An 11,566-nucleotide genomic window follows, 5' to 3' on the forward strand; every position below is an offset into this window, starting at 1 on the left:
ATTGCGTGCCGTTATCATGGACACTCCGTATGTGTTCCGGTATCTGGATCTCACCAATTGCAAGGGCGCCCAGCTCTCGTGGATGCCTGCCATCCACGGCAACTTGAGTGCTGCTCGTATAACGGATCAGCCCATGGCGGAGGAACAGCTCTACTCAGCACCCCTGCGGACCATATTCGACGACCTGGGCCGACGGTCGGTCCTCCAAGACGTCCGGACGCTGATTCTCGACGGCCTCCCAGTCACGGCCGAGCTGGTCTCAGACATCCTCTTGACCGACCGCTTCCGCGTCTCCCTTCTCTCGATCCGGGGATGCCTCCATCTCGACGAGCACAAGCTCCGGCAGGTCATTGAATACGCGGTACGGCCCGACCGCGCCAAGGGGTCGCCAAGCGTAAAGGGAATCTACTATTTCTCTCCCAAGCCCATCGCTGTTGCGACTCCGGCAACTCCTGCGACTCCTGCCAGCAGCGCCAGCCCATCAGACGACAGGAGGCTGCCAGGCTGCAACACGTCGACGCTTGGCCACCGAGACTCGTCAAACCATCGCCGGCACCGCCAGCGTCATCACCGCACCTTACATCGCTCTGATCTGGGCTCGACTGTCGTGCAGGCGGAGGAGCCCGTTGATCGATCAGGGGTGCTCGCAAACCGCCCAGGCTGCCTATCTCTGGGCAGCGAGTGGTACCGCGAGCCAGGCCAAGTCCTGAAACTGCCCTCGGTGCAGAATGGATGGGCGCATACGCTGCAGCTCTGCCAAGGAGTAATATCCTTTGACGCTCCCCTGTGTAGGGGCGCCAGACACGATCCAAATCTGTATATCATGTACACCAATAATGAGAGTCACCAACAATACCACCAGGCTATCAACAGCCAATTTCAGCACCCTCAAGGCGATAATACTCTCTCGGTTATCACTGCTGTCTCTGGCCCCCTTTTGCCTCCTGCCATTGCGACTGTCTCGCTAGGACCGGCGGGCTGCGATGGGTGCCGCACCTCTCCTGAGGGGCCCCTGGTATGGCAGCAGTCCCCCGAGCAGCATTTTCCGCTGCTGACACCGCCGCCCTTGCACTCTTACAAGACCGCCGTCGCCAAGGCTCCCACTCTCCGCCTAGATGAATCCCCAGTGTTAATCGCCCAGTGTGAAGAGTGCCTAAGAGGCCGGCGATGTCACAGGTGCAACCGATGGATGTGTGCTGCATGTTTGCCTGATACAACCAAGCCGTGGCCACCAAAAGTACAAAAACTTGGGCTGGAGACAGCAGGCGACTCAACTTTATCAGTAAAGGTATTTTATCTACGGTTTTCTTTTTTCCCTCCTTGTTTATCATTTGAAAGCCGCCTGATCTACAGAAGCCCACAGCTGCTGTGTATCCTCTGAGACCTGCCTTTATTTCGCCCAAGAATCTTCGACCTTCTTGGCTCAGCCTTTTCGTTTAACTGTCAATTGATCTCCAGATCTAATCTTACTAACCTTGGCTCAAGTATCAGAATCGACCATTCATGCGCAGGGACTGTTGGGAATGCGGACCTACTGTAAGTCTGCCTTCTCCTGCTCGGGTTTCTCTCATGAATATTCCAGTGCTAATAGGGCTGTATCTTTACCAGTGCCTGTCTTGTATGATTGAGGTACTCCGTTCATGCGTTGCCTGCGGAGGAGAATACTGTATCGACCATAACGATGGTTGCTCGCCCACTAAGGTAATTAAGCCAATGATAATGACCGCCGTCAAAAGCATAGAGAGAGAGAGAGCTACATGGTATTAACATACTTCTCACAGTGCGATTGGTGCAATACTACTACTCCACGCCGAATGATACGCGAGCTTCACTAACTATCGTATGTCATCGAACCTGTAGGGTGTTAGCCCGATGAGGTTTGACCGATTCAAGCTCGAGTGCCTCATCCATTTTGAATCCTGTCTTCATCATAACCTTTTGAACAGAGTCCGTATCTTGGACTTTAGCTTCTCTCCACTCTTGACCAATTCCTATCTTGTTGGCCACGTCTTTTACATATCCCATCTGCGCATCAAATTTTAAGGCTCGGTGTACGGAGTATTCTGTATCTGTTTGCTCCATGCCCTCTCTCTCCACTCTTATTTCCACCGTTCCTGCTTCTTCCATGTCCTCTTTATCTCCCCGATTTGGCTGCTGGGTCGAGATTCTATTTCGCATTGCATTGGGGCATTTTCAATGACAAGTGTGCATCCGTCTGCGGCGCATACAGGCGAAAAGGCTTCTAGGGGAACGGAATGAAGGGAATTGTTATTTTATTTTATGGCGTTCTGGCCGGCCTGTGATAGTAGTTCCTAGCGTCATTTGGATTTCTATCGCGTTCTCTTCAATTAACGATAATGTGCATTTTCACAAATTCCCGCCTCTTGAATGATATTTTACTGAGACGGCTCCATGGCGGCTTATACAATTGACTTGGGGTAAATCTCATTTTCATTATACTGCTGCCTATAATAATACTCAAGCAGTAGAAAGGTAAAGGAAATGATCCCGTCTACCATGAATACGGCAGGTTAGACATATTAGCATTTTTGCGCCTTCTAAGAAGAATGCCATCCCACAACGGCCTTGTCTACATCTGACCTGTATTCTTGCTGCTTGTAACATTGCTCCAGGAAAACCTTGTACTTCACCTCGAGCAGCTTCTTTTCGTGCTCATCTTTGGTCGGGTAAACTGCCTTGCCGGGTTTGCTCATTCGGTCCATTATATCCCATAGGCCTTCAGTCTTCCCATCCTTGTCAGCGCTGGCGGCTTTGGCTCCGAGCATGGCGGCACCATGGCAGACTGCAGCGTGGACGTAGCGAGGGACAAAGACGGGCATCGAGCAGGCCGATGCTATTAGTCCCATCAGGATATCGTTCTGGCATTGAGAGCCAGACATAAATATCGAGGTAATATTGTGGCCAGCCTTGTTCATTGTCTCCACGATCTGGCGTGTCTGCAGTGCAATAGATTCCAGAGTGCCATAATAGTATAGGCACAGTCCATTGACAGATTTATCGCTGGACAGGCCAATGACCGCACCGGACATTTGTGGGTCGGCAATTGGGGACCTATTTCCAAACAGGTCACCGTAGAGGAAGAAGTGACGGCCAAGGTAGGATATGGAGGGAGCCTTGGATTCGGCTGCCATCTCTCTTAGACGTTCATTCAGGTAATCGTAGATGTTAGAGTTGTAGGACTCCGCGACCGAGAGAGCTTCATTGAATGCCGGGTGGGTTTCGATAACGTGTTTAAGCAGCTCGCCAGTGGCCGACTGCCCGCCTTCTGCCATCCAGAAACCCGGCATTATGGTATCACGGTAGGGACCCCAGACACCAGGAACGAAGACCGGATTAGGGGACATGGCTAAATGGCAAGTGGAGGTACCAGCCACTGCAGCCAAGCGAGTGAAAGCCTGGGTTCTGTCGTTGTTAGCAGCATCAGAGCTCAACAGATCAGAGTCCAAGTCGACTTTGGCACCAACAGTCCCGATCCACCCTGCGTACGCATCAATCACACCGCTACCGACTGCAATGCCAGCAGGAAGGCCAAGTTCAGCGGCAGCGGATTCACAAAGTCCACCAACCAGCTCACCAGCGCTCAGATATTCTCCGTTCTGTCACCCCTGCGTTAGTCACTCATGTTCGGTAGAAATACTATGCTTGGTGAGTTCAGTCATACCTCTCCGTTGACGCCACCCATCCTCTTGAAGTTATCGGCAGCAAGGTCCTCCAAGCCAATTGCGTTTAAAAAGTCGGGTTGCCATCCCTTGATGCTTCCATCAACGCCGACAGGGACATATCCCTGTTTGCAGACTACGCTGCAGAAGCTTCTCTTTTCGTTGCCAGTGGCCAGGTGAGTGAGTGCGTCTGCTAGGTCATAGAACTTGCATCTATCAAACAGCTCCTTTGGCATGTTGTTTTTGAGCCAGAGGGCCTTTGGGATCTCCATCTCGATGGACATCTTGCCTCCGACATATCGGAGCAAGTTGTGGCCGGTAGCATTGATCTTTTCGGTCTCGTCCACGGGGCGATGATCGAGCCAGAGGATAACGTTGCGTTCGGTATCGAAGTTGGGTCCAGTGACAGAGATGGGTTCGCCGGTATCGTGAGCGAAGACAGCTAGTGAGCAGGTCGCGTCAAACCCGATGCCTTTGATGGAGAGTGGGTTGATGTTGTGCTGGCTGATAACTCGCTGGACACACATGCAGATGCATCTCCAGATATCGGCAGTCGATTGCTCCTAGTTATCCACATCTAGTCGTCAGTCTCAAGGATACAAGGTATAGGTATGATGGCAGAACATAAGACGACAAGGGGCAAGAGAGACTCCTTACATAGTAGCCCTGCTGGGGCTGCCAGAGACCGATGTTTTCGGATGCCAGCCCAACGATATCGCCTTTATCGTTGATGATGCAAGCTCTGGCACTGCCGGTGCCAACATCGACGCCGATGAAGTGATCCATCAACGGGTTGATCTCGTTCCTGGGATCCATGGTGGCCTGTCTCGAGACCTGCTGGGACGGTTGAAAGGAGCTCATGGTGAAGGGTGTAGGCGCAGGTATAAATACGCAGCAACTCTGGTTTCTCTGGCGCAGACTCCTCCTCCCCACGCCGTTTGCCTTGGATGTCCTACGAGAGAGGTGCGTGGAAGTGGGTGTGTGTTCCTGGCGGGCCGGCCGGCGGCTTCGCAGAGGGGACTCTCGCCGGTAGGGCTGGAAAGGGCGCTATTTGGGTCGTAATACAGGCCAGAAAAAGGAGGCAATTCCTGTTTCGCAGACAAAGAATGCAGCCTTGAATCCGGCGAGCGCGACGAAGCTGGAGCTGCTGTTAGTTAGCCGGATTATTTGAGCCGTTTTTGCGTGAAAGCTTGGGGGTTGATATGGGACCTTGTCTATCTTCTCGAATATTGGGCTGTTCCGACCTCTCCTTTTTCGCCTCTCCTTTTCCAGTCTCCCTAACTGATTTCTCGGGCCTGATGTCTTTTATATAACTGTCGTCCGCACGGCCAGTCGAGGTGAGCTGCGGTAGAGCTGCCTGGTAAAGTAGACAGAAACCCCCCCCCACTGCTGCTACTACAAGTACCGGCTCAACGCTGAACCCACCAGCCCACAGCCAACGCCAGGATCTGGCCTGCAGCGATCCTCGCCATCCCGCGCCCTCGTTCTCCACTGCGTACGCATCGTCCTTCCTGTCCATCGTCTGCTCATCGTGCATCGGCCGGTCGTTCGTCTTTTGCTTTGTTGTCGTCCTGCCGTCTCTCCGTCGACTCCATCGCCGGTCCACAGAGAAGAGGGGAAGAGGGCGACAGCGAGGCAACGCTCGACTTGTTCCTGTGCCATTGGTACTCCCAGCACTGTCGATCCTCCTCCCGCCAGCAAGTTTCAGCTCGATCTTCGTCCTCCGTCCATTGCTTCTTCTTGTTCTTCTTTGTCGTCGTCGTCGTCGTTTTTTTGCTGACGTTGAAAAAAGGTGCGTAGCTGTAGGATCACGTGATATCACCAACTCTCTTCATCGATTTCAACGTCAACAAAAGACGGGGAAAACGAGGCTAAAGACGAAGACGAAGAAGAAGACAAAGAGAGGCAAAGGAAGCGGAGGAAAACACGAGCAGAGACAATGAGGCTGCTGTCTGTCCTGCTCGCCGCGACCAGCGTGGCCTCTGCTGCGGCCATGCTGCAGGCAGAGCTCTTCTACCAACCGGTCACGGCATCCTCGAAACCAGTCGAGCTCGCGCAGATAAGCTACGATCCGGCTACGCTGCGGTCCAAGGTCATCTCCTACTCTCCTCCCGAGCCCTCTGGCCCTGACGCAGCCGGTGATCTGGTCCGCATCGGCACATCGCCCCAGTCGAGCACCTGGGCCGGCGTCCTAGCCTCCCGCGCCCTCCTCCAGTCGTCTCCCTCGAGCAGCTCTCCCCCGCCCACTTTCTCCCTCTACCTGGATCCCGAGGACCGTGTATATCATGTTGGAGTTTCACCTTCGTCGCCGTCGACATCCACGGGCGGCGCAGGCAGCCATCTGAACCAGGCCGGGAAGCCGTTGCAGATGAAGGTGCAGCTTATCCGCTCCCGACCTGCTGCTGTCCCGCAGCTGAACAAGCCCATTGCAAGAAGAGCAGACGATGCAGATGACGAGCAGGCGGAGGTTCCCTTGATGAACTCGCTGCTCCAAAAGTGAGATCGCCCCTCCTTGTCCTGATACATACCAGGAAAAAGATGGTTGATTGCTAACTGTTCAGCAGGTACTGGTGGCTTCTGCCGATTGTCTTTCTGCTAGCTGTGGGAGGCGGCGGGTCTTGATTCTACTCGTTGGCCAGTTTGACAGTGTATAATATGAAAATCGGCGTTGTCATCAAAGTATATAGTATGAGCGTATACACAAAATGTTATGACCTGATCTACGCATCCAAATCCATCTCTTCCCCGTCATCATCTTCATCCTCGTCTTCGGCTTCCATATCATCATCATGCATGTCCTCATCTTCATCCTCGTCCTCATCCTCCGCCTCAGTCTCATCGCCAACAACATTGCCGTAGGACAAAGGTCTTTTGCTTAGTTCATCTGCCACAACATCTTCCTCCGCCTTTATCACTCCCTTTAGCCTCAGGGCAGATCTATTCGAACCAAGTTGCCAAAACATCAGGCCCTTGTCAGTCAGCAGGGTGAGTTCGTTCTCGCCATTGGTAAACTTTAGTCCAAAACAAACAGCGTCCAAGTTAAGTATTATGGGCTTCAGTTCAACAACGTCCTTCCACCCGTCTTCTGTCTTTTCGTAGTCCTCCTCCCCGCTAGATCGAGGAACAGTACTTGCTCTTGCACACGCGCCGGGGTCTCCAGGGTAATACATGGAAGGGGGATAGTATGCCTCCTTGTTTCGCATAAGCACATGGTACGGCTCGAGCGGCCAGACGTACAAGGTCTTCCAGTTTGCAATCGCAAGCCGAGTACCCCTGGGCGAGGAAGCTATGAGCCCCGTCAGGTTGGATTCGTTGGGTTTAAATCCCCAGAGCTTAGCAACCGTTACCCAGCGTTCAATACGCCTACCACGGTCCAGGTTAAGAATATGGGCACATCGGTCCGATCTGCACTGCGCTGTTGACCGGAGGATATACGCACCTACCCGGCCATTCGGAGGCAGGCGTGTAAAACCGACTGATGCATAGTACCAGTCACAAACTCCGTTTGCGAAGTTCCTTATGTGGTACCCATAAAAGGGGATCCCTACCTGAAATCGTGAAGATATAGGGGGCGACGTTCCGTCGTATTCGGGTCTTCTAGCATAGCAGATGTTGTCGAGAAGACGGCCCCGATGTGCAGATCCTGAGCTAGAAGTATCTGAAGAGCTAAGAATGCGTTGGAATTGGTCGTATATTATGGACGACGAATGCCAGTATATGACCTGCTGGTGGCGGTCATTAAAGCGAACTTGCACAATTGGATCAGGCAGATGCATGGCTGAATCCGAGAAGTGCCGTCGGCGTGCTATTTCATCACCATCTACCAATGTAGTCGTGTTGTATTCCACGTCTATAGTGAAGAGCCAATCCCGTCAGCCTATCAAGGACATTTAGAGGGTTTAGGGGCACTAATCTGAAGAGCCAAACCTACATGAACAGCCGCCCTTTCGAACCACAACGTCAGACTCATCGTATTTGTGCAGACAAACTTTGGTGACCCGTGGTGACTCCTTGTGCTGCCACGATACCACAACACACTCCTGGTCGACGACATCAATTGCGAGAGGGGTGTATATTTCTTCCAGCTCAGTGGGGAACACAGTAAACACCGTCGGCCTCCATCCGCCTTTGGGGGAGTCGATGGAATAGTGAACCAATCGGATGCGAGCAGAGTAATACGGCATCATTGTCTCCTCCACAAACGGGTGCATAGAGGGCGAGTCTGCTGGGTTCGCCCGAGGGTTGTAGCGCTGGAGCACTGATATGATGTTTGGGTATGAACGGCTGTTGACAACGCGTAGTATCTCAATCTCACCAGGGATGTCACTCGGGCACTCTAGCTTGCCTGCGCATAACATTGTTTCCTCCGGGCGTAGGCTTGGGTGACCCATCAGATACAGGTATACGGATGCACTGCCCCTTGGAACCAAAGCGAGTGATGGATGGGCGAAGTGTTGCGGCTCCTCATGGGGGGTTGAAAAGAAGGAAGAAGCCTTGGTATCTATCACGCCCTCTTCCATCGTGTATAGTGTGGTATCAGAGTGGAAATTGGCCCCGTATAAATGAGTATCTGCCCTCGACATGAGCTCCTGGTATAGCTGTGCAGTTGACAGCCCTTCCAAAGGGATGCCATCATCCCCGGCTTCCAACGGGCCAGGCAGCTTCAGCAGCTGATGGCGCAGGACCTCGCGACATGTCTTAGCAATTGTAGAGAGCGTCGAGCAAGTACGGATAAGCTGGAGGAAGCTGGGTGTCGAGCAGCACTTGAGCACCAGCTGGAGGAGTTCCACCGGCAGATCTAGCAGGCTATTGATCTTTGCCATCGTGGCTAGCAGGGTTACAGAGCTCCAGGCCCCAGCGGGACGCGATATAGGAATGAGATAAATAGTAAGAATAACGACGATGATGAACGAAGTCAGCGTCTGGAGCTGTTGTTGTTGTTGTTGTTGTTGTTGTTGTTGTTGTTGTTGTTGTTGTTGTTGTCGTTGTTGTTTTAATAGTCGATGCGGGCTGAGTAGTTTTATCGCTTGGCGTTGTTCTTTTAAGGTTGAGGCTCTGTTAGGCAGCAACAGCATCGTTTTCTATCGATTTTTATCGATTTTATGATCTAGCAAAACTCGCGGCTAAGGATATATTTTGTACGAAGAACGTGATAAGTATATATAGAACGCAAGTGAGAACGCAAAGCACGCCGGTCTACAACTCCAACACCAGTTTATGTAACCTCCAATTTTCTGAAATACGTTAGAACAATCACCGCAGAGGCAAAAGTATTCGATACAGAGAATCCCCCAGTAGTCAATATGGGGGACCCGAAAGGAGTAGAGGAAACACCTCGTATTTCTCGCTCGTGTCTTTTCCTTTTTCAGGTATGAGTTGCCCACCATTCTAGGATGGACTCGTAGCAGAGGACAAACTGGCGTAAACTCTGGACCATGCTTAACCTCTGGGATCGAAAATCTTCGACTGTCGAGGCCACAAGGTCGGTTGTGTCCTCGTATACCCAGCTTGGCTCCGTCCTATCGGAGCTCTGGGACGCCTTCCTCTGACGCTTGAGCATGTCTATCACGCTGTCAACGGTACAGAAGGTTCCTGTCCTACCACAGCCCGCACTGCAGTGAACAATCACCCTGCGTTGACCTGCTGGGTCTGGATTGTCCTGATGATTCGGAGAGGAGCGGCCGGTCGACCCGCTCACGACAGCGTCACATTCCTCGATCAGGCGTAAGAGATGGTATGGTTTTGCTGGAGTGCCGAAATCGGGCCAGTCCGAATACTGGATCTGGGTGATCTCTCTCGGGGGTTCGAAGGGCTCCTTGGAGTTGGTCATGCTGAAGTGGCGGATAATGAAGTAACCGGTCTCTGATGGCTCGCATTGTCGCCGGTCAAGGGGGATGGCGCCTTCGCTGACGAGCTGGACACGTAGATTGCCATAGTCGGCAGACCTCCAGTATGGGTGGCATTTGACCTGCGCTCCATCCGTCTCGGCTGTTAGCATGACGATAAGCCGTACATCCTGTTCCCATACCACCCGCCAAAAGTCCTAAACAGACCGTTAGTAAAATGGAGGGCTACAAAGAAAGCATATGGAGAAAAAGAAGAAGGAGAAGAAGGAGGAGGAGAGGGATGTGTACGTTGAATGTAGCAGGCATAGGGGCCTGGGTGGCTATGTAGCGTTTGTGGGAGCGCGAAGATCGGATAAAGCTGGCATTAATGTAGTCACAGCTGCTCTCGGTGGTGTCTAATAACTTGACACGGCAGTGGTCGTAAGGATAAATGTTGTTGTATCTGTTTTTGGACCCCTTTTCGATGCCGGCAATTCTATAAGGACGCTTGCCGGGAGTTTGTCCCTCGATGTTGGTGGATGTCCCAGGAGCAGAAAGGGCCTGCTGCATACGGCTCTGTTCACCCTTTTCGATGTTGAGGAACCGGACAGCAGCTGTCTTTCCGGCATCTTCAGCATTGGCAATGCGCGAGAGCCAGGCTGGCAAGGAGCGTCTGGTGGCCTCGTCCATTGCAGCGGGGAGGGTGACGGGAAGCTGGCCAACGCCACCGATAAGGTCAACGTTCTGGCGGATGTTGGAGAAGAAGGGATTGACGGGGTTTGACGAAGGAGTGGGCATGACGCAACCACCGGCGATTGATGGGGCTGTCGGGAGGGTAAGACTGATAGATAGATTATTCTTAGCACGGCCCGGAGCCGTGGAGGAAGAAGATGAGTTAGGAGAGGTGCACGCGGCGGCCGCGGCGGCGGCAGCTGATGATGATGATGAGGACGCCGGCGGTAGAGAGCTCTCGATCCAGTCGGGGAACTGAGTTGAGAAGCGGCTAAAGCCGCCAGTGAGGACGAGAGACTCGCCCTTCCAGCCTTCTCTGGTGAACTTCTGGAGCAAGCTGACCAGCAAGGCCGCGTCCTTTGGCAGGCTGGTGGAGGAATCGTAGACTATGATGCGGGTGCTTGACCGCCACCGGTTGAAATTGGACTTGTCCTGTCCGGTGCCAAAGGTCTCCTCGACTTTCTGCAGGTTGAACGAGGGCCGTTTAAGGAGGGTTGTGGGTATGCAGAGATTGAGAGAGCCCTTGATATGGGCCTTTGTGAACTGCAGCAAGGGCCGCACGTCGAGCAGGAGGGTCTCGCTCTGGGACGAGCGCAGTATTTCCAGACATCGCTCGGCCGTGACCATCTTGGCGTCACCGAGATCGTGGCTGACGGGAATCGAATGTGTTCTATGTAGGGATATGGCCGACGGCTTGTGCTGGCCCGCCGGCGACAGAATCCTGTTGATCTGGGCAGCCGCCGGAGTCGAGGTAAGATGATGGCCGCCGTATTTGGCGCCGCCGGCCACGACACCGGCGGCGGCAGAGGAGGCGGCGACCAGCGGCGTCGAGGCACTGGAGGCGAAGGGCGAGGGCTCCTCGAGCAGCGGATGAAAGGCCGACTTGGAGGGTCCCTTTGGCGGCAGTTTTGGGGTGAACGAGTGTTGCTGGTGTATCAGCGGCGAGCTGACAGCGGGCTCCCGCTCTGCAGCAGTCCTGCCACTGAACCGCCGCTCGAGCAGGCTATCTGTGCTCTTCCGCGAGGGGACAACAAGCTTGGGCGCTGCCGTGCCCGTTGATGTTCCTGGTCCTGGTCCTGGTCCTGGTCCTGGTCCTGATGCTGATGCTGATGCTGATGCTGATGCTGTCCCCGGGCCCGCACCGGTGCTGGGGGGGATGCCAAAGGCGAACTCCCTGTCTCGGGATGCCGACGGGTGGAAGAAGGGCACGGCATCGTTGGCGGCGGCGGCCGTCGTGTTTGCAACGAGGTCAAAGTAGCCTCCCGTGGACGATTCCTCCACGCATCGCGGCGAGAAGGGCCCGCTGCCGAAGAACGAGGCGGTTATCTG

The 11,566-nt window shown here is 53.7% G+C and overlaps 7 protein-coding genes across 7 annotated transcripts; 2 read left to right on the forward strand and 5 right to left on the reverse strand.

Annotated features, from left to right (window-relative positions):
- Positions 1–16: 16 nt before the first annotated feature.
- Positions 17–2,174, forward strand: TERG_08560 (uncharacterized protein; the record flags this gene model as incomplete). The annotated part of the gene is made up of 3 exons (XM_047748973.1): positions 17–1,288; positions 1,486–1,536; positions 1,609–2,174. 3 exons carry the CDS (start codon positions 17–19, stop codon positions 1,765–1,767), a joined length of 1,482 nt encoding a protein of 493 aa, XP_047604966.1. The 3' UTR covers positions 1,768–2,174.
- Positions 1,846–2,178, reverse strand: TERG_12712 (uncharacterized protein; the record flags this gene model as incomplete). The annotated part of the gene is made up of 1 exon (XM_047751630.1): positions 1,846–2,178. The coding sequence occupies one exon, from the start codon at positions 2,176–2,178 to the stop codon at positions 1,846–1,848; it is 333 nt and encodes a 110-aa protein (XP_047607583.1).
- Positions 2,179–2,558: 380 nt separating this feature from the next.
- Positions 2,559–4,670, reverse strand: TERG_08561 (uncharacterized protein; the record flags this gene model as incomplete). Its single annotated transcript, XM_047748974.1, has 2 exons — positions 3,683–4,670; positions 2,559–3,617 (listed from the first exon to the last, which is right to left on the reverse strand). Exons 1-2 carry the CDS (start codon positions 4,205–4,207, stop codon positions 2,559–2,561), a joined length of 1,584 nt encoding a protein of 527 aa, XP_047604967.1. The 5' UTR covers positions 4,208–4,670.
- Positions 4,671–4,830: 160 nt separating this feature from the next.
- On the reverse strand, positions 4,831–5,199 carry TERG_08563 (uncharacterized protein; the record flags this gene model as incomplete). The annotated part of the gene is made up of 1 exon (XM_003230909.2): positions 4,831–5,199. The coding sequence occupies one exon, from the start codon at positions 5,197–5,199 to the stop codon at positions 4,831–4,833; it is 369 nt and encodes a 122-aa protein (XP_003230957.2).
- Positions 5,200–5,619: 420 nt separating this feature from the next.
- On the forward strand, positions 5,620–6,302 carry TERG_08562 (uncharacterized protein; the record flags this gene model as incomplete). Its single annotated transcript, XM_003230910.1, has 2 exons — positions 5,620–6,176; positions 6,245–6,302. 2 exons carry the CDS (start codon positions 5,620–5,622, stop codon positions 6,300–6,302), a joined length of 615 nt encoding a protein of 204 aa, XP_003230958.1.
- A 98-nt stretch (positions 6,303–6,400) lies between these two features.
- On the reverse strand, positions 6,401–8,609 carry TERG_08564 (uncharacterized protein; the record flags this gene model as incomplete). Its single annotated transcript, XM_003230911.2, has 2 exons — positions 7,612–8,609; positions 6,401–7,530 (listed from the first exon to the last, which is right to left on the reverse strand). The coding sequence occupies exons 1-2, from the start codon at positions 8,501–8,503 to the stop codon at positions 6,401–6,403; spliced, it is 2,022 nt and encodes a 673-aa protein (XP_003230959.1). The 5' UTR covers positions 8,504–8,609.
- Positions 8,610–8,712: 103 nt separating this feature from the next.
- Positions 8,713–11,380, reverse strand: TERG_08565 (uncharacterized protein). The gene is made up of 2 exons (XM_047748975.1): positions 9,815–11,380; positions 8,713–9,723 (listed from the first exon to the last, which is right to left on the reverse strand). Exons 1-2 carry the CDS (start codon positions 10,862–10,864, stop codon positions 9,046–9,048), a joined length of 1,728 nt encoding a protein of 575 aa, XP_047604968.1. The 5' UTR covers positions 10,865–11,380; the 3' UTR covers positions 8,713–9,045.
- Positions 11,381–11,566: the final 186 nt, after the last annotated feature.

The sequence above is a fragment of the Trichophyton rubrum genome (assembly GCF_000151425.1).
Source record: "Trichophyton rubrum CBS 118892 genomic scaffold supercont2.16, whole genome shotgun sequence".
Classification (NCBI taxonomy): domain Eukaryota; kingdom Fungi; phylum Ascomycota; class Eurotiomycetes; order Onygenales; family Arthrodermataceae; genus Trichophyton; species Trichophyton rubrum.

What these genes read in the sequence shown, in the direction of transcription:
- TERG_08565 (XM_047748975.1), bottom strand. Translation starts at nt 10,864, where the DNA reads ATGGTCACGGCCGAGCGATGTCTGGAAATACTGCGCTCGTCCCAGAGC. An exon ending in CTATGCCTGCTACATTCAAC is followed by an intron (nt 9,724 to 9,814) that starts GTACACATCCCT and finishes CGGTCTGTTTAG; the next exon opens with GACTTTTGGCGGGTGGTATG.